The sequence below is a fragment of the Natator depressus genome, chromosome 18 (genome assembly GCF_965152275.1).
Source record: "Natator depressus isolate rNatDep1 chromosome 18, rNatDep2.hap1, whole genome shotgun sequence".
Taxonomy (NCBI): domain Eukaryota; kingdom Metazoa; phylum Chordata; order Testudines; family Cheloniidae; genus Natator; species Natator depressus.
In genome coordinates, this window is record NC_134251.1 from 109,261 (window position 1) to 130,899 (window position 21,639).

Here is a 21,639-nt window from a genome sequence, read left to right on the forward strand (position 1 = left end):
GAGCTCACCCGCCGCCAGTCCCCCACCGCCAAGCCAGAGCTCTTGGCCCCGTTGACTTGGGCGGAGGAGGCTGCCGAATAGATGGCTTGGCAAGCCTCCACCCGTGCCAAGTCGCCCGGGTCCTGGACCACGAGGAGCACGTCATTGGCATACGCTGACAGGACCAGCCGCAGCTCCGGCTCCTGCAGCACCAACCCTGTCAACCTCCTGCGGAGGAGACAGAGGAAGGGCTCCATCGCCAGAGCGTACAGCTGGCCCAAGAGGGGGCACCCCTGCCGTACTCCTCACCCGAAGCTGACCAGTTCGGTCAGGGTCCAGTTGAGCCTAACCAAACACTCTGTGGAAGCGTACAGCACCCGGCGAAAACTCACAAACTGAGGTCCAAATCCAAATGCCTGCAGAGTGCCCAGGAGGTACCCATGGTCCACTCTATCGAACGCCTTCTCCTGATCAAGAGACAGGAGGGCGAACGACAGACCGTCTCTACGCCCGAGTTCCAAAAGGTCTCGGACTAGAAATAGGTTGCAAAAATGCTGTGGCCCGGGACAGTATAGGTCTAGTCTGGGTGGATCACGTCCGTCATCACGGACCCTAGCCGCAGCGAGATTGCTTTCGCTATGATTTTGTAGTCCGTGCTAAGGAGGAAGACGGGACGCCAATTTCGTAAATCGCGGAGGTCCCCCTTCGTTGGCAACAAGGCGAGCACCGCTCGCCTGCACGAAAGAGGGAGGACTCCGCTCTGCAAAGACTCGGCCCAGACAGTGGCTAGGTCTGGGCCGAGGATGTCCCAGAACGCGCGGTAGAACTCCATGGTCAGCCTGTCCATGCCCGGAGATTTATTGGTGGGCATGCGACGGAGGGCTTCCGAGCACTCGGCCAGGTTGAGAGGCAGCTCTAGTCGGTCTCGGTCTCCCACGCTTACTGTGGGGAGTTCCTCCCAGAGCACCCTGCAAGCGCCAGGATCGGTCGGATCCGGGGAGAAAAGGCTTGTGTAGAAGTCATGGGCCCTCCCACACATCTCCACCGGATTCGTGAGGGGGGTGCCTTCTTCTGCTAGAAGGCAGGTGACGTGTTTCTTGGCCCCCCTTGTTTTCTCCAGGGCGTAGAAGAAACGGGAGCCACGATCTATCTCCCAAAGGAGGCGGATGCGAGATCGAACAAAGGCACCTTGGGCGCGATGGTCCTCGAGGGCCCGGAGCTCCTCCCGCTTCTCCTGGCACGCTCCGCAGAGGAACGGGTCCTCGGGGCTGGCGGCCAGACGCCTCTCCATCTCTAAGACCTCCCATTCCAACTGCTCTATCGCTGCATTTCGCCATCGGCTGGTGCCCCGGGTGTAGAGCACGGCAGAAGAGCTTGGCGCGCACCTTCCCTAGATCCCACCATCGCCGCGCCGAGGGAAAGGCACGTCGCTGCTCTCGCCAGGCCAGCCAAAACTCCCAGAAGGACATCACGAAGTCCTCATCCTCCAACAGACTGTTGTTAAAATGCCAATAGGCTGGCCCCGGCCTCTCTGCACGAGGGAGGCTGTTATGGTGGCTGGATGATGGTCGGAAAATGGGGCCGGCCGAATGTTGGAGGAGTGGGCTTGTGAAAGACGGAAACGGGACAAATAAATACGGTCCAACCGAGAGTGGTGTGACCAATGGGCCTCCACCCGGACAAAGGTGAACGTGGAAGTGTCATCTGGCTGGTGGTCACGCCAGACGTCCACTAGGGAATGATGTTCGACTATTTCTTGGAGAATGTTCGTGGCAGCCAGGCTCAGCTCAGCCCCTGAGCGGTCCTGCTCCTCGAAGGTGGTGTTAAAGTCCCCTCCCAGGACTAGGCACTCGTGAGAATCTAGGGTGCCGAGGAAGTCGGACACCCGCTGATAGAATTGCGGCCGCTTCGGGCTCGTTGTCGGGGCATAGATGTTAACAAGGTTGACCACAAGCCCCTCCATACGGACTCGGAAGTGCAGCAGGTGGCCCGGCACGGCCTCAGTGACCCCTAGCACCTCGGGCCGTAGGTTGGGGGAGAACAGAGTTGCCACTCCAGCTTGTCGAATCGTGAAGTGGCTAAAGTAGACCCTGTTCCCCCACTACAGCTGCCAGCTGTCCTCGGCGGTCGGGTCCTTATGGGTCTCCTGCAGGAAAACCACAGAGTACCCCCCTTCCCAAAGGTAAGAGAGCACCTGGGACCTGCGGAGAGCCATCCTACAGCCCCTTGTGTTCAAAGTTGCGATAATGAGAGGCGTCATGAGGAGGGCTGGGGGTTCCTTGTTGGCGGGGCTGTTCGCGGCCCCCGGCAGGTCGCGCAACAATCCGTGACCCATCCCGTAAGTGAGTAAATCATCACGGAAGCTGCGGCCCACCCGTAGGCCGTGGCACCGTGCTTTCCTTTCCCTCTACCCTCCTTTATAAGGGCGCTTGTGGCCTGGAGGATTTGATCAAAGTCCCTCCATAGCTGGAGAGCTAGCTGTACCCTGTTGCGGGAGCCACGGATGTCTTCTAAAAACTCCCTTAACGCCTTTCGCAGCTCATGGGGGGGGGGGGGGGGGTTTGCGATTTCCTGGTTATTCCCTGGTGGGGCTCTTGGTACAACCTCGTGGTCCACTGAGGCGGGCAGGCAGCGTGCAGACCACCGACGGGGTGTCTGACAGGCTAAAGTTATTAGGTCCATCTCAAGCCTTGGGGTAGAAGGGGACGGCGGAGGGAAAATTGCAGCTCCTAATGGGTCGCGGCAGGAAAATGCAAAGGCTGCCCCTTGGCAGGGATCCGCAAAAAAAGGGAAAGAAATAACCCCAGGGGCGGCAATAGCATTGCAGGAGGAGGTGGATTGGGCAGGGACAGGGGTGGGGACAGAGGCGAGGCTCTGGGCTTCGGGAGGCAAGCAGCTGAGAAGTGGTGCCTCCCGAACAGATTCGAGGGTTAAGGGAGTGGGGAGGGGGCTCCCAGTGATGCTAGGCGCAGGCTCCGTGGTGGATTTGGCAGCCACGGCATCAGGTGGTGGACTACCTTCTGTAGGGTGCCCACCCGGGAAGGCGGTTAGGGAGAGGGAGCATGGGGAAAGGGGGACTGGGGTGAGGTTGCCCAGATCGAGGCCGGCCGGCAGAAGGTCATCCTCTCCCTGGGTGACTGGGATCAAGCCAAAGGCCTCGATCTCCTCATACATGGAGGAGAGATCGTCTTCTGCTACCCCAGGGGTCTCCCCTCTGGCGCCCACTATGACGGTCGCTTCGGGGTTCGCGGGGGGTTCGGGTGATATTCGGGCAGAAGGGGCTTCCTCAGGGGTCTCGGAGGGGAGGGTCTCCCGTGGAGGGGAGATCCTACCTTCCAATGCTATTTTGTCCCCGTCCCCCCCCCCCCCGACACCGGTGGATGGATCTCACTCGTGGGCATAGCGGAAGGCTCAGTATCAGTGCCTCCCTTCCTGGTCTTCTGGGGGGCCTCCGCATCGGATGGGTGCAGCGGAGCTCGAGCCTTCCGCTTGCCTCGCTTCCCTTGGACTAGGGTCCAGCCCTCCATAGCATCATCTGGGGGCTGTCTAGCAGGGATTGTGTCGGGGGGGCAGAGGCGATGATTCAGGGACTCGGGGGGGTAACGGTGAGGCAGCATGCCGGGGGGGGGGTTCTCCTTGGGGCAGGCCCTCTCTTATGCCCAGTAATCTCTTTGCTGCACTCTCCTCCATAGGCTCTGCTGGATTGTTAACAGCAAGGGCGGGGTTCCCTCGCTCATCTGGGCATTGTAGGGGAGGTGTCTCTTGGGCCCGGGCGGGATCAGCGGTGGATCGAGCAGGACGAAAGGTGGTTTCAGGTGCCGGGCAGCCAGGGGCGTTGGCAACGATGGAGCCGATGTCCTGCCGGGTCTCAGGGATCTCGGGTGTCCCTCCCCGCCGGGCCAAGGGGCAGTCTCTTCGGACATGCCCCACTGATCGGCAGAGGTAGCACCGGGCCTCTCCCGTGGAGTAGTAGACCCGATAGTGGGCTTCCTGGTAGGGCACTAGGAAGGACCCCTCGAGCGCCTCTCCGTCACGCGCCGCCGGCGGCGGTAGAAGCTGCACTTGCCGGCGGAATGAGAGGACGTGACGGAGGGTGGGGTCCTTGCAGCCCAACGGGAGAGGGCTGATGACAGAGACGGGTTTCCCCAGAGTGGAGAGAGCAGGTAACAGGGTGGCATTGGGTAGAAAAGGAGGGACGGAGGTCAGGACTAGGCGGACGCCCAAGTCCTCTAGCGGCTCCAGGTGGACCAACACCCCCCCCCCCACCGCCAGGCCCTTCTCTACCACCTCCTGGGTGGCAGCCTCCGATGCTAAGAAAAAGACGAGCTTCCCGTACATTTTGGAGGCCGCCACAATAGCCGTGGGTCCTACCACCCTCACCAACCTGCACGAATGTCTCCACGTGGGGTGAGGCGGGCACCAGGAGGCAAAGGACGCCGTGCTTCCTGGTCATGGTGGGAAAGGGGCCCCGGCCGCTACTGATGGTAGCGGAGGCGGTGGGTGGGCGAGATGATGAGGCGGCGTGGGGGGGGACGCTCGCAGAGCTGGTGGAGGGAACAGCGGGGAGGGACGCCATGGTCGATGACGAGGCCACAGTGGTGGGGGCAGCCCCTGCCATGGAGGGCCTGGTGGTTTTAGCGGGGCCCTTTCCCTTCTTCACACCCTGGCCTTTCCGGCTAACTGGGGGGGCTTTCCTAGAATCGGGGGGGGGGGGCGGTGGGCATAGCAGCGGCAGTAGTTGCCCCGGTGCCTCCTGCTGTCAATGCCCCAGCAGGAGCAGGTGTTTTGGCAGCAGTGGTGGGGGGGGGGGGGAAGCTTGGGGAGGGGCAGCTGAGGTTGTTAGAGGGGCCTCACCCCTCTCATTCCCTGCCGTCGTGAGCAGGGAGAGACAGGGAGACACCAGAAGGAAGAGGGGGAAGCAGATTAACCACTTCTCCCTGTTGGGCTGCAGGCGGGTGGGGGGGCCCCAAATGGGTCAGACTGGACAGGGGGGGAAAACAGGAGTTGGGGTCAGGTAGTAGGGGCAAACTGTGGGGTGGACAGTTCGGGGGGGGGGGGGTGACGTGGACCCACACGCGTTTGTCCAAAGAGTCTCGTTGGTTGGCTGTCGTTTCTGGTCCGGACGGTGGGATCAGGGAAGCAGCTGAATCCAGAGGCAGATGGCAAGTTGCCAGCAGGGACGGACGGCGGAGGGGCGGTGAGGGTTGTAGTAGTGTTGGGGGGGGGGGGGGCAAATGATGGATCGGGGGCAGCTCCGTGCCACCCCCTGCGCCCCTACAAACGCAGTTAAGACACAGTCAGTCAAACTCCCCACACACGAGAGTACAGTTCAAAAGTTACTCTGTCTTACGGCCCCCTCCACGCTGGTTCGCAGCTTCCCTGGGCGCTTTCTCTGTCGACTGTCTTCTCTCCCGGGCTTTGTGGTGTATTCCAGAAATGCCAAGCAGATAAGAAGAAAAAAAATAACCTGTCGGCCAATTATGGGTCCACAAGAACAGCAAACGGCTGGGTCTGGGGGCTTCCACTACCCTCCTCCGGGGAGCGGGTCAGCAGTCCTCCCCCCCCCCACCCCTCCGGGGGTTTCAGCTGGAGCAGTAGCAGCGTCCGAGGGCAGGCGTGGGGGTGGCTGGTAGCCGACCAGCACTCGAACGGCAGCAGAAAACCAGCAAAAAAACGAAGGAAAAGCGTCTGGCCCGGTCTGGGTGGGAAGCTGAGACGGGGCAAAAAGTAAGAAAAGCCCAGGCCAGGGGGCTTTAGGAGAGTAATAGAAGGCAGATATATTAGCCCCAGGCTAACTAGGTCCCTTTTCCCTGGGTAAGGGAGCAGGGAAGGTTCCAGAACAATCAGGAACCTTCTGGACACAATTAAGACAGGCTGATTAGAACACCTGCAGCCAATCAAGAAGCTGCTAGAATCAATTAAAGCAGGCTAATCAGGGCACCTGGGTTTTAAAAGAGAGCTCACTTCAGTTTGTGGCGTATGTGTGAGGAGCTGAGAGTGAGAACGCGGAGCCCTGTTGGAAGACTGAGGTGTACAAGCATTATCAGACACCAGGAGGAAGGTCCCATGGTGAGGACAAAGCAGGTGTTGGGAGGAGGCCATGGGGAAGTAGCCCAGGGAGTTGTAGCTGTCGCAGAGCTGTTCCAGGAGGCACTCTAGACAGCTGCATTCCACAGGGCCCTGGGCTGGAACCCGGAGTAGAGGGCGAGCCCGGGTTCCCCCCAAATCCTCCCAACTCCTGGTTAGACACAGGAGTCGTCGACCTGGATGGTGGGTTCAGAAAAACTGCCAATCTGAGGGCTGCCATGAAGCTCCAAGGAGAGCAAATCCACCAATAAGTGCAAGACCCACCAAGGTAGAGCAGAAACTGTGTCACAGTGGTTTCGTACTGGTGCATGTAAGTAAGTGAGGTATGGTTTCAGATTGCAAATGATGGCTGCAAGACATAAAATTTTTAAACTACAAAAAAAAGCACATGAATGGGAGTTCTTTGTTAGTGACTGCTCTAAACTTGGTGCTAATATCTATGTAGGAGTTACAGAACTGAAGTCTGTGTTGGTGTACACATTGGTAACTCAGCATACAATTATCATTTCATTTTACCTGGCTTGGCCTCCTCACCTTCAGCAGGTTTGCTTTTGGGAGGAGTTTCCCGAGCAGAAGAATTCATAGCACGACGGATCGGCATGGTGTCGTCTTCAACCTTCTTTAAGAAACAGAATAAGAAAGTCAAGCATATATGAGAAAGAGCCTAAGAAAGTTCCTGAAATGGGTCTAAAGCAGAGTATTAGAAGCTACTGGAAGAAGTGTGTGGAGAAATTTTACAGGCAAGATCTGATGCAATCAGCTTTCTAAACTTACAGGTAAAACCCAAACCAGCTTCTCTGAAGCACATTAGGAGACAAAATAGTTTCATATTTTTTATTCCAGTTTACAATTTACTAGAGAGAATCTTTTCATTCCAATTCAGTTAAATGAGGAGAGCATTTGAGGATTCTGGCAAACCGGACACATCTCAGGGAAATCAGGGGAGGAAAGAGGAGGGGAGGGGAGGAAGCATGCCTACAGGATTTTAATCAGGCTCCCAACCAAGTTTCTTACAAGCAGGGGAGGAAGAGTATAAAGTAACCCTCAGCAGGGCTGGAAGTCAAGGACTGATCCAAGGGCGAGCTTGGAGAATGGGTCAGACCCTACCTCACTTAACTTGTCCGTGTGAGTCAGCTGAGCTCCCGTTAACAATGGAAGCGCCTTATGATGTAAGGGTTCAGCTTCAGACAGATCAGTCGCCATTTAAATTAATTTCTAGCCCCAACTGCAGGTAACACTGTGGAGCCCCAGGTTTTAACCACAAAGATTTTTCCTAATGGCTTTCACAGTGCAGTGAGGAGTCAACCTAAAGTACAGAAAAGATCTGGTATGATTAACAAAAAACAACCACTTCTATTAAACTAAAGATTTTAAAAAAATAAAATAAATTACAGTTTATATCAACATGACTGACAGTATATACTTCATGTTCAATAAAGATATCACAACATCAACACACACAAACTATTCTATAAAGCTCGGACAAAGGCGGAAGCCATAGCAGCAGTCTGTTATGTTAATGCACGTTCTAAGGGAAAAAGGAGACCACAAAGGAACAAGAAACATTCTAAAATAGAATCCCCACCATACACTATGCCTAAAGCACCAGTTGGCAAAAGGTAAAGCTTCAAGGTAACAGGGATGCCATTCACTTGGGCTAGAGCAGGACTTGAAAAAATTACCCACCTACCTACTAACCCAAGAATGAAGTCTATTAGACAGGAAAAAATATACCAGTGACCCAAGCTATACCCTTCCTAAGCCACACACCTTAACATTTAGAAGGAATAAAACAGGCTTTCAAACAACTCAATTTACTAGGAAGATAATATACACTGATTTATTGGTGGCTATCACCCACTATAAATTAATACTTGGCAGCAGCATTCCCTCTAATGTTCAAGTGTAATGAACATCTGTCCAAGCTCAAGTTTAAGAGCCAGTGACCATAGTCTCTCCCACACCCTTCATCTTTTCCAGATTTATATTTACTCATTATCTCCTTCATTTCATATCTCACATTCACTATCAATTCCCCTCCATCACAGGATCCCATTCTCCCTCTGTACTACGGATAGCCTCATTCCCCTCCCACCACTAAAAGAGGGAATTGTTTTAACTTCTCCATTCCCTTCCCTCCCCCACCATCTCCTTTAAGAATACTCAAACCAACAAAACTAGGGCTGAACCTCACTTCCACTTTCCACATATACTGTTAAAGGAGCAGTAACACTTAGGCCTCTGTGCTCCCTTCACGTCCAGAGAAATAGCCTAGCCGCACTCTGCCCATTTTCTATTTATGCTAGCAAGTAGGTTTCTCCACATCCTGAGTAGAGGATAAAAGTAAGGCTAGGTGCAGTAACTGCTTAAAAGACACTTCCCCTGCCCAAGAGTTTTATACCACTCCGACTATGCTCTCACCCTTTTCTACTAACTTCTCATTACCACTCAAGGCCTCATAATGTAATCAACAATGAATATCATAGACCGGGGGTGGGAAAACTTTTCGGCCCGAGGGCCACATCTGGGTGGGGGAAATTGTATGCAGGGCCACGAATGTAGGGCTGGGGGAGGGGGTTGGAGTGTGCCTGCCGTGGCCCCTCGCTGCTCCCGGAAGCGGCCAGCATGTCCAGCAGTGGCTCCTGGGGATGGAGTGGGGCAGGCAGCTCTGCCACGCGCTGCCCTTGCCTGTAAGTACTACCCCCGAAGTTCCCATTGGCTGCGGTTCCCTGTTCCCAGTCAATGGGAGCTGCGGAGGGTGGTGCCTGCAGGCGAAGGCAGCACACGGAGACCTCTGCCCCCCCGTCTCCCGCAGGGACATAGTGCTGGCTGCTTCCGGGAGCGGCCAAGGGCCAGGCCAGGCAGGGAGCCTGCCTTAGCCCCACTGTGCCATAGGGCTAGCAATCCTGCGGGCCAGACTGAAAGCCCAGATGGGCTGGATCCGGCCCGTGGGCTGTAGTTTGCCCTCCTGTCCTAGACAATTAAAAGGATTCTCTCTTTCACTAAAGCAGAGTTCTGCCTCCATCACATTCCCAAGCAACTCAACCTGGGTCTTCAACACAACACAGGTTACTTCTGAGGGTATTCTGTGCCAAAAAATTAAAAATTCTGGAAGTTTTATTTGTCAATAAATAAATGCAGAGGCTCCAGCATGGCAGTGGGGAGCACAGGCCACTGGCTGCACGAAGATGTGAGATCGCTCTGCAGCCCTCCCACACCCAGGACACGGACTCAGCGGTGAGGTTGCACCCGATCCTGACACAACACAAGGCCTGGGCCTGCCCCAGAAACACCCTGGGGCCCTGCCCCTCTGTGCCAGGTGTGGGACAGGCAGGCTCAACCAGGCAGGATCCAAGTGTGGAGGGGCTCAGTCTGGAGGGATCCAGGTATGAGGTGAGAGGATTCTGTGTGGGAAAATCTGGGTGCAGGCAGCTCAGTGGTCTAGATGCAGGTGGGATCTGGATGCACAGAGGTTTGTTGTGTGTGTGTGTGGGGGGGAGGTTTCCAGGTGCAGCGGTAATGGGACTCTGCAGGGGCTTCCAGGTGAAGCTGGTTGGGGCTCAGCAGAGGGATCTGGGTGCAGTCAGTTGGGGGTCAGTGGCATGGAGAGTCTAGACGTGGGGGCTCAGGGTGGGGGTTTGAGTGCAGGGATCTCAGTGGGGGTGCAGGGATGGGGGTCCAGAGGCAGGGTTGAGGTTCAGTGGGTTGGGGTTCAGGTATGGGGAGGGCTAGAGGGTTTGGATGTACTGGTTGAGGCTTGGCAGAAGTGTCTAGGTATGGGAGGTCCGGATGCACAGGGGTTGATTGGGGGGGGGGGGGGGGGGAAGACAGCTTCCCGTACAGTGATCCCTCCACCCACAGCTCAGGAGTGATGGGGGCAGTAAGTAGGGGAGGATGCTGAGCTTCCTGCAGCTGGGGGAGGGTCTGACACAGCCCCAGCCACTCCTTGCAGGGAAAAGGAAGTCCTGTCCTCTGCTGCCTCCAGCCCAGGCAGGAGGGTAGGAGTCACTGGCAGGGGTGTCCCCAGCCCCGCAGTGATTACTCTGCCGGCTGCCTGAAATGATGTACCTGCACTGCTAGGGAGTAGTACATGACTCTTGCAGCTTCCCCGTCAGAAAATCATTTTTCTGCAGGGAAGCAAAGAAATCTATGGGGTACATGAATTCTACGCATACGCAGTATTCCCTCAGGAGTAACAGATACACAGAGCAATACGAGCAACATTCATACAAACAAAACTGGTGGCAGTTGGGGGGGGCAAGAGGGGGAGGACTTGAGAGGAACATGTAATATTAGGAAATGATTCCTGAAGATGGAATACAGTCAACTAGGTTCAAGCTTAACAAGAAATGACCTTCCCTTTAGAATTTAGTGGACCAAATTCAGCCATGATACAAGGGGTGTAATGCTGATTTAGGGCTGAGCAAGGCTAAGAGTATCTCCAATTCAACCTTAGGTCAACCAAAGGGAGGCAGTAAGAGAACTGGAACTATTCCCAGATGAACCAAGCAGGCAGCATTTCAACAGGAGACATACCCTGAGACATTTCTTTAGCAGGCAGCCTGCAAAAGGCAGGTGTTTATGATGGTTAAATACAATTTATCCACTTCCTCTACAATGTAAACCTCATTTGATGCTCTTTAGGACAATTTTTATTAAAAAAGAGTGAAGTATCATTTAAAAAGTGCTGTGGTCTGTACATTAATGGAAGTGAATGAGGTAGACTAGGTTTGTAAACCCCCCCAGTGGTAAAAAGGTAAGTTCATAAAGTGCTGCATTCCAAACAAACAAACAAACAAACATGAGGGGGAAAATGAACTTTTCTGTGTCATTCCACTCTTCTCCTGGAATTTCAATACATCTCTAAGCCATTTGCCCAACGTCCAGCACTTTAAATTTAATTTCTATCTGGGATGGGAGGCCCCATCAAATGTGGAGAGAGAAACACCTAATGAAATTTTGGAATCTATTTCAGAGTCTTTCAATTATTAATCCAATTCCTATAAACTATCAAAGAATTTCTACATTCTTTTAGCTACCATTCATTACTCAACAGGAAGTTCAAAGAATCCAGATCATAGAATCGTAGAATAACAGAGCTGGAAGGGACCTCTGGAGGCCATCTAGTCCAACCCCCTGCCCAGAGCAGGACCAATCCCAACTAAATCATCCCAGCCAGGGCTTTGTCAAGCCTGACCTTAAAAACTTCTAAGGAAGGGGATTCCACCACCTCCCTAGGTAACGCATTCCAGTGTTTCACCACCCTCCTAGTGAAAAAGTTTTTCCTAATATCCAACCTAAACCTCCCCCACTGCAACTTGAGACCATTACTCCTTGTTCTGTCATCAGCTACCATTGAGAACAGTCTAGATCCATCCTCTTTGGAACCCCCTTTCAGGTAGTTGAAAGCAGCTATCAAATCCCCCCTCATTCTTCTCTTCCGCAGACTAAACAATCCCAGTTCCCTCAGCCTCTCCTCATAAGTCATGTGCTCCAGTCCCCTAATCATTTTTGTTGCCCTTCGCTGGACTCTCTCCAATTTCTCCACATCCTTCTTGTAATGTGGGGCCCAAAACTGGACACAGTACTCCAGATGAGGCCTCACCAATGTCGAATAGAGGGGAACGATCACGTCCCTCGATCTGCTGGCAATGCCCCTACTTATACAGCCCAAAATGCCATTGGCCTTCTTGGCAACAAGGGCACACTGTTGACTCATATCCAGCTTCTCGTCCACTGTCACCTCTAGGTCCTTCTCTGCAGAACTGCTACCTAGCCATTCGGTCCCTAGTCTGTAGCGGTGCATTGGATTCTTCCGTCCTAAAAGTGCAGGACGCTGCATTTGTCCTTGTTGAACCTCATCAGATTTCTTTTGGCCCAATCCTTCAATTTGTCTAGGTCCCTCTGTATCCTATCCCTACCCTCCAGCGTATCTACCACTCCTCCTAGTTTAGTGTCATCCGCAAACTTGCTGAGGGTGCAATCCACACCATCCTCCAGATCATTAATGAAGATATTGAACAAAACCGGCCCCAGGACCAACCCTTGGGGCACTCCACTTGATACCAGCTGCCAGCTAGACATGGAGCCATTGAGCCCGACAATCCAGCCAACTTTCTACCCACCTTGTAGTGCATCCATCCAGCCCATACTTCTTTAACTTGCTGACAAGAATACTGTGGGAGACTGTGTCAAAAGCTTTGCTAAAGTCGAGGAATAACACGTCCACTGCTTTCCCTTCATCCACAGAGCCAGTTATCTCATCATAGAAGACAATTAGATTAGTCAGGCATGACTTTCCCTTGGTGAATCCATGCTGACTGTTCCTGATCACTTTCCTCTCGTCTAAGTGCTTCAGAATTGATTCCTTGAGGACATGCTCCATGATTTTTCTGGGGACTGAGGCTTTAGTTAAGGTGGTAGATTGTTTCTTTGCTGTCTACACCCTAATATTCATAGAATATCAGGGTTGGAAGGGACTTCAGGAGGTCATCTAGTCCAACCTCCTGCCCAGAGCAGGACCAATCCCAACTAAATCATCCCAGCCAGGGCTTTGTCAAGCCTGACCTTAAAAACCTCTAAGGAAGGGGATTCCACCACCTCCCTAGGTAACGCATTCCAGTGTTTCACCACCCTCCTAGTGAATAAGTTTTTCCTAATATCCAACCTAAACCTCCCCCACTGCAACTTGAGACCATTACTCCTTGTTCTGTCATCAGCTACCATTGAGAACAGTCTAGATCCATCCTCTTTGGAACCCCCTTTCAGGTAGTTGAAAGCAGCTATCAAATCCCCCCTCATTCTTCTCTTCTGCAGACTAAACAATCCCAGTTCCCTCAGCCTCTCCTCGTAGGTCATGTGTTCCAGTCCCCTAATCATTTTTGTTGCCCTCCGCTGGACTCTTTCCAATTTCTCCACATCCTTCCTGTAGTGTGGGGCCCAAAACTGGACACAGTACTCCAGATGAGGCCTCACCAATGTCGAATAGAACAAACCAGTGATGTAGGTTAGGACAAGAAAGACAGGTCACCATTCAAAATGGTTACAAGGTAATTTTTGTTAGTCTGATTAACTACCAGCAAAATCTAAGATCCCTCCTAGGCATACCAGTATGATTCAACAAAACAGATATTAAAAGCTAGATTTCTAAAAATTGCATTGGAAATACATATAATTTTACACACACAGAGCTACTATTCACTTAGGTTATCCATAAGAGATGACACATGGCTCAGCCCAGTGGCCCATGTAGTCCAGTATCCTCTCTCAGAGTGATCAGTACCAGATCGTTCAGTGAAAGGTGCAAGAAGCCACAGTGAAGTTGTGGAAAACTTTACCTACAGAGACGTTCCTGCCTAACTTCTGTCAGTTAGTTGTCTGCCTATAGAAAAGGAGTACTTGTGGCACCTTAGAGACTAACCAATTTATTTGAGCATGAGCTTTCGTGAGCTACAGCTCACTTCATCGGATGCATACTGTGGAAACTGCTGCATCCGATGAAGTGAGCTGTAGCTCATGAAAGCTCATGCTCAAATAAATGTGTTAGTCTCTAAGGTGCCACAAGTACTCCTTTTCTTTTTGCGAATATAGACTAACACGGCTGTTACTCTGAAACTTGTCTGCTTATGTTCTGAATGCAACATGAGGGTTTGTATCCTGTGTGCATGTGTGTTTTATATACATATAAAAATAAAAAAAGGTATCTTAGTTGTGGATGTTCTCATCCACAAACCTATAGCTGTTTTCGAATCCGAAGTTCCACAGGTTAATTATGCATTGTATAAAAATCTCTTTGTACATCTTAAAAACATCTTGCCTTTCAATGTCATTGATATCTGCTTGTTTTATAAGCGTAAAACAGAGTACTCAATTTACTTCTATTCCATTTATTTTACGTATCTATCATGCCCCCTTATTCCATTCCTCTTGAACCTAAGATGTTTGCAAGTCTTTTCACTGTCCTTAAGTAAAGTCTCTCCATATCTCCAGTCTCCCCTTACTAAAACATTTTCATCTCTGCTAGAAAAGAAAGGAGGGGGTAAAGGTATGTGGAGGATGCTCTTCTTACACAAACCCTAATGAGAAGCTCACCAAACCAGGTTTAACAGTACCTTTCACTGGTGAAAATGTAGCACGCATTATTAGAGGACTTTAAGGACTGATCAATCATGTAAGAGACTTTCAGTTCCAAGCAGTGACTCCAAACTGATAGCCATTAAAGGTGAGCAAGATGACAGACAGAAGCGGCAAGGAAGGGAGAAAGCTCAGTTATTGTACATAATTTTTTGGGCAAGACAATTCTGAAGACAATTTTGGGCAAGACAATCACTACCACTTTGGCTGACTAGAAATAAGACTAATGGCAATCTGTCTAGAGCCACCTTGCTTCCCCTCTACACCCAAAACTATTCAAACCCACAGCCAGGGCCACCCTTAACATCCATAAACAAAGTTCCACTGAGGATAGCTGCTGTGAATCAGGACCTTGTGGATTTTGCAGGGAGGCAGAGGAAGAGAAAAGAAAGGCATGAAAAAAATAATAAGGTAAGGAGGGTAAAAGGATAACCAGTCTCAAACAGGGATAACAGAATCCTTGCTACCAGTAAAAGTACTGTTAGTGTATATGTGCAATTGCAACTGCCCTGGGTAGCAATTTGGACTCTTGTCTGAGGCAAACAACAACTGAATAGGGCAACATGGATGAATTAAGTATCATTTACCTTCCCTCAGCAGATTCTACAGCACAAGTTAATTCTTTTCAGGGTTGTGCTAGCAACGATGCAGGCTTAGAGATCTCTTGATACCATAAAGAAATACTTTAAAACGCAGTTTTAAGCACACAGGCTAAGTTATACTGCAAACAAATGTGCAACAGAAAAAAAAAAAATCTGCAGGGTGGGGTGGGGGGGCTTGGCATTCAGTCTTTTCCTGCCAAGGAAGGCACATCTACTTACGATCATGTAACATACAATACCAGTGACTGAAAGATATACTGATTAGTGAAGACTTCTACACTCTATCTTCATAGTGGTTCTGGGACTCAAACCAATAAAGCAAGACACTAGTGTTTTATAACATCTGAAGATTAGAAGCCCTGCTTTAGAGGATATAAAGAATACCAATCTCTAAAAAGCAGTTCAAGAGGTATCGACTGTTTAAAAATATCAGAATCATAGGCGCTGGAGCACCCATGGAAAAAAATTAGCGGGTGCTTAGCACCCCCCAGCAGCAAAGCTCTCCCCCTCACCCGCAGCACCTCTTGCCAGCCAGTGGCCCTGATGATCAACTCATCCCCCTCCCTCCCACCATGATCAGCTGTTCTGCAGCATGAAGGTGATGCTGGGAGGGAGGGAAAGAGGGAGGGAGAGAGAGGAAAGAGATTGGGGAAGAGGTGGGGTGGGGGGGTTGAGCACCTCCCGAGTAGGGAGGAAGTCCATGCTTATGATCAGAACTGAAGCATTAAAAAGCAAGATAATCATAATGAATTGATTTCAAGCCATGGATGTCACCTAATTTTACTAAAATCATTTTTCAATATTTGGTTATTGAATGTTAGCTATCTTAAATCTCTCAAGAGTTCCAAACAAGATGAGCAGCAAAGCAAAAGCAAAAATTTGAATTAAGCCCAAAAATGTGCTACATGCGATCCACGAAGTAATTTGAAACTAGCACAGAAAGAAGTTTTAACTAGTCTTCTACAGACGATTGCCCCTCTGAAATCCTCTAGGTATTGCCTGGTTCACTGAAGGGTCACAAAATGCAACTTCTGACTGCAACCCAGGATATCTGCCACATCACAGAATGCTGCATCCTGTGATACCTTTAGTATATAAAAAAAAAAAAGTTCCATAAAGGGAACAGTTAAAATTCACTTCTTTGCTGAATAGGCCTTTCTAACTAGGTTCTGGGAGGCACAGTACTCATTACTGATCTTCACTCCACTTTCATTTTTGTTTTGCAGCTCACCTTTAATTGGAGAACCTGGTGCACAGCCTGTTGTCCTGATAAGGAAGCTGGTCCAGTAGAATAAAGCCATTCAAGTCAGCCTAAAAAAAATTAGGAGACTAAAATACCTTACTAAATAAAGAGGAAGAACGCAAGTTTATTCACTGTGTTTTATCTTTGTGTGTTCTTTCAGGTCTTTATTTGGTAGTTTCTATATTAAATAGGAGTGAAATTCTGAGTTAGTTTTAACAGCTGGTTAAGCACCACTTCATCATGGGCGCCTCCACCACAGTCATCTCCATAAAGCAACTTTTGTGCTAATTTTGTCCCAACTAAGCAACAGACTTTAAAGCATAAGGATAGTGAATGGCACAGGTTTCCTGGGAGGTGTCCTAGTTAAGGAGACTATCTGTAACTCCCTTGGAGGTCCTCCCTCCCAGAAATCTGTTACAGGCTATTCAAGCCCATGCTACTGCACACATCATAAGCAGTTCCTGTTTCAATTAAAAAAGAATAATGGTCCAATAGGAAAAGGAGGAAAAGGTGGTACAAGTCCTCCTTTTCTTTTTGCGGATACAGACTAACACAGCTGCTACTCTGAAACAGGTCCAATATGAAGATCTAATAACTCACAACCTGCCAGGCTAGAAATTCTTTGGTCTTACCCATATAAATTCTTCCAGTCCCAGTAAATTTTTCTAAGTACTAATCCCTAAGTTATACAACATCACAGGCTTTTTTTGGAGGAGTGGATGGATGTGTTGTATAGATTCTGAAAGAGAAAGAAGGAAAAAAAAAAAGTTACCGGCCTTTCGTAAATGTTGTTCTTCAAGATGTGTTGCTCATGTCCATTCCATTCTAGGTGTGTGGGTGCCCACGTGTGTGGCACCCGGAGGGCCAGCTGTGGTGCCCTCTGGAGTGCCGCACTCATGCCGCGGTATATCAGGCGCCACCAGCCCTTGGGTGTTTGGCTGTCCCAGGCTGAGCTGGCGACCAGGAAGACGAAGGGCAACGATGACCAAAACTAGCGTCCCTTCTCCTCATAGGGAGAGACGAGGCTGCCAGGATCTTGGCGATTGCAGAGGTCTGAAGGGCTTCCTGGATGATTGAGACGTGTGCCTACCCAACGAGCAAAGGGTAGCTCTGGTGTCCTTCAACCTGTGCAACCTGGTGTTCATTTGATCCAAAACCAGACCAAGTCCATCAAAGGGGAGGTCCTAGATCAAGGCCTGCATCTCCTGAGAGAGGCCTGAAGTCTGGAGCCAAGAACTATGTAGCATGACCACTGCCAATGCCGCCAAATCTGCCGCTTCCCATGCCATTTGCAGGGAGCATCTGGTCGCTGCCATGCCCTCCTCCACCAGCGTGCCAAACTCTTGGGCCAATTCCTGAGGGAGGGATTCCTGAAACTTTCTGAGACCATCCCACAGATTAAAATCGTCAGCAGGGCCTGATGATTCGCCACACAAAATGATAGGCTGGCGGTAGAATAAATTATTTTTGGGACTCGAGGAGGTGGGGACCCACTTGTCCTTTTCGTTGGCCACAGATACAACTACCAAGCCAGGGATGGGTGGGTATAAAGGTATCTGAAATCTTTGGCCAGCACAAAGTATTTTTTCTCTGCCTGTTTCGAGGTGGATGAGATGGAGATGGGGATCTGCCACAAAGTCTTGAATATCTTGAGGACCCCCTCACGCACAGGCAGGGCGACGTGGGTGAGCGTAGAAGCCAAGAGAACGTTGAAGAGGGTGTCCTCCTGCTCTACCACCTCTTGCACCTCAAGCCCCAGTTCTTGGCCACACCGGAGAAGGGCTTGCTGCTACCGAAAATCATCCACTGGGCTAGCTCTAGGTCCCACGACCACCTCATCTGGGCACAACAAGGAAGACCGGTGGGGGTGCTGGGGTCTTGATCACCGTCGGAGAAAGAGGCCTTGGGGTGGGCACAGGTTCCTCTGCCCCAACTTCAGAACAGACTTCCAGTACTGGGTCCGGTGCCGGTAGGGCTGCTGCCCCATCACGGCCACCAAGGAGTGCTATGAAGGAGGCATTGCCACGATCGGTACACCCCATGCGCTCCAATACAGCCACTGTGCTTGCCATTGGCCATGCTGCCCATTGTGGTGCTGCCGATGAAGGAGCGGGCTCCAGTGCCCAGCCAGGTTGACGAGACCGTGGCGACGGGCTGAACTGGACCTCCATACCAGAGGAGCCACCATCTGGCGACCAGGGAGGAGCTGTCAACGCCTGAGTTTGTTTGCTGGTCATAGCTACCGGTGACCGTTGCTCAGGCATAACTGAATGGTAACTGTAGCGTGGAGAGTGGTACCGGTGCCGGGGGGACCGATACTGGGATGGGAAATGTTCCCACCATGCTGGTGATTGGCACCGATGCCTAGAGGACGACCGTTGATTCAGCAAGTGGTGCTGGGAATAGTAAGGGGAGCGTCAGCCCCATGGCGGAGAGTAGCACCATGAGAATCTGGAGGCTCGCCTGGGCGACGTGATTGGGACCTGCTCCATGATTCCTGACGTGGCAGAGAAGACAGATGCCTTCTATCTGGCGACTGACGTTGGTCCCCTCTTCCCTGAAGGGTCTTAACGGCAGGCTTACCCTCTTAGGGAGCCTTAGCCAGGGTCATCATGGAAGCTGGTGGAGACCTGTGTTCTCTCTGCACTGTGGGAACCTGGGCTGACAAAGGTGTAGGCAGGCATGCAGGTCCCAAACTGCTCCCAAGAGTCAGTGGTGGACCTTTCAGGGTACTGCGCGCCCCAGCCAGGGAGGCACAATCACGTGGCTCCAGGGCAGTCTGGTGGGCAGGCCCGGGTCTCTTGGTAGATGATGCCTGGGCCTTCTTGCTCGATGATGGGGAGCGCTTCCTGGCTTTCTTTTTCAACACCAGCGATGGCGAATGGGGCCAGGATTTGGGTGCTGGTAGTGTGATATGCATGGAGGCTGAAGCACTTGGTGTGACCTGCTCGGACAGCTTGGAAGCCGGAGGGTGGACTCCATCAGGAGAGCCCTGAGGTGGATGTCCTGCTTCTTCTGGGTGCAGGGCCAAAAGTTTTTGCAGATCCGGCACTGCTCCTGAATGTGACTCCCCTAGGCACTTAAGGCAGCAGCTGTGGGGGTCACTCACAGTCATAGGCCTGCTGCAGTCTGAGCAGGGCTTGAACCCGGGAAACCGGGGCATGCCCCTCCTGGGGCAAAATCCCACTGGAACCCTAACTACTTAAGGCCAACAAAGTGAACTATATACAACAGCCTTAAGGCCCAAAGTTCAAAATGATAGACAACCACTAGCTCTTGCCAAGCAAGAGGGGTGCTCCAACTGACCACAGTGGTCAGTAAGAAGGAACTGAGAGGGCGTAGGGTCAATGGTGCCTGACATACCACGGCATGAGCTCGGCACTCCAGAGGGCGCCACAGCTGGCCCTACGGGGACTGCTAAGGCAAAAATCTCCAACGGCCACACTTGAGCGCGCGTACACACCTAGAATGGAATTGACATGAGCAAGCACTCGAAGAAGGATACAAAAATACTACAGAATTGGACATCTGACTCCCAATAGCATTAACAGCAGTAGTAACTAAAATCAGGACATAAAGGTTAAATGCTACATTTGTGATTACACATCTTCCTGCAAAAAAGCTGTTTGTGGACATGAAGATCAATAACTCATGGAAGCTCTCTCGATGTAAGGTCACAGTGGAGACAAGGCACAGATAACCTCAACTAGCTTTATGAAGCTAAAAAACTATCCACGCCTTGTCTCTACTAGGCTTTTACATCATAAGAACATAGGACTAGAAAGGACCTCCCTGGATCAGTGAGTCCAAGATATGCTCTCTCAGTGTTACTCCCTCACCACCACCATAAACTCCAGTCTCTCTCTTTCCGTTCACCCTCTAATCTTCTGAATTCTATAGAAGCAGCTCAGCAACAGATCACTAGAGCCCTGCATGGATACAAAATTTGTATCCACATCTGATCCACAAACATGGTCCACAGATATCTGCATCTGTGGTGCAGATCTTCATGAATACAAAGTCGATATCTGCAGATTTGTGGAGCTCTACAGATCACTTCTATAGGACGAGAAGATAACTCATCAGAACCTAACTGGTGTTACCCATTATTTCTAATTTGATGACCAGAGCCAGGTACTGCAGCATTTAACCTTTTTGGCCCTCTCCATGCTAGGGAATGCCAGTGATTAAAATAATTTCCAAACATGCTTATACAGTACATTATATACAATTCTGTTACAGGTAATATTATAACCATGCTGAGGAACTGTGCTAGAACTCTAAAAGATTAGCATAGAGCAGAAGTTTCTGCGTGCATGGCTGTTTAAAAACAACAGTATTGCTATTTTTTGTCCTCTTCATTGGAGCACAAAACCATGATACCTACAACCCATGTTAGGAAACTGTTTTCAAACAGTTTTAGCTATGGTTCACAGCCTAGATTCCTCATCTCTGCTACTGCAGAAGACTTTTGGAGGATACAATATCCCAAGTTCAAAAGTCAGCATGTCAACTTGAAGTTTACTGTAGGTTTGGGTTGGAAGCTTAAAGCTATTATAACAGAAAATTCATTATGGAAAACACTTAGAGAAGTTATGGGCAAAATATGGATACTGAAATTCAGATGTCACTCAAAATTTTGATATACCGCTAACCTGACACTTGAAGGGAGGTTTATATCACTAATATTATGTATCGGGGAGAGAGGTTTACAAGTGATAAATATGACTGTTTAAATTCATGCTAACTGCATAACATTTTTAGAGGGTTTTTTTAATATTAAAAAAGTGTGTGTGTTCTGGACATAATCCACTAACCACTCGTATTTGTTTTTTTTATGTAAAGAAACTCTTTTTTACTTATATTCTCTCTCTCAAAAGGTTATAAGAGGACATCTTAGGTCACTTGTAAACAGACAATAAAAGACATCAGCAACAGACCCAAATGTTATATCAAAGAGGAAAATGTGAAAAAAATGACACCCTAAAGACTGAAGCAGCTCCCACCTTTGCCTAAATTGTGGGAAAACAAACAAAAACAAACTAACTGTGCATTTTCCTGAGTTGCACTTAATAGTTACATACTTAGGAAGCAGAGTAGCAGCCGTGTTAGTCTTTATTCGCAAAAAGAAAAGGAGTACTTGTGGCACCTTAGAGACTAACCAATTTATTTGAGCATAAGCTTTCGTGAGCTACAGCTCACTTCATCAGATGCATTCAGTGGAAAAAAAAAAATGCATCCGATGAAGTGAGCTACAGCTCACGAAAGCGTATGCTCAAATAAATTGGTTAGTCTCTAAGGTGCCACAAGTTCTCCTGTTCTTTATACTTAGGAATAACTATTAAGAATAATTACAAGAAATTGTAAAAGCCAGAGTATACATTTACAGTGTACTCTCACTGGGTTCTTTCCATGGAAAGACAGAATGTGGGGTTGGAAAAGAGTTTTATGTCTTATGCATTCTTGATTTACTGAGACTTTCCACTTTATTCACCAACGCCCTTGGACCATATCTTGTAACAGCCATCCTTCTGGTGGAAGAGAACTGAATGGATCTCCCTCTACAGTTCATTAGTGAGTGGAGATAAGTTAAAC

General features: G+C 50.2%; 1 protein-coding gene across 13 annotated transcripts in view; it reads right to left on the reverse strand.

The window, feature by feature from the left end:
• The window catches only part of HP1BP3 (heterochromatin protein 1 binding protein 3), a 77,215-nt gene that overhangs the window by 51,918 nt on the left and 3,658 nt on the right, over nucleotides 1–21,639 (reverse strand). Inside the window, exons 2-4 of one of the 13 annotated variants that reach the window (XM_074975064.1) lie at nucleotides 16,033–16,112; nucleotides 7,174–7,372; nucleotides 6,601–6,682 (exon numbers count right to left, since the gene is read on the reverse strand). In XM_074975064.1, coding sequence (XP_074831165.1) covers nucleotides 6,601–6,682; nucleotides 7,174–7,269 — 178 coding nt within the window. In that variant the 5' untranslated portion in view covers nucleotides 7,270–7,372; nucleotides 16,033–16,112. Of the gene's footprint in view, nucleotides 1–6,582; nucleotides 6,686–7,173; nucleotides 7,373–16,032; nucleotides 16,113–16,676; nucleotides 16,742–21,639 lie in introns of those variants that run through there. The other 12 variants (XM_074975063.1, XM_074975062.1, XM_074975061.1 and 9 more) reach the window with 12 other exon arrangements.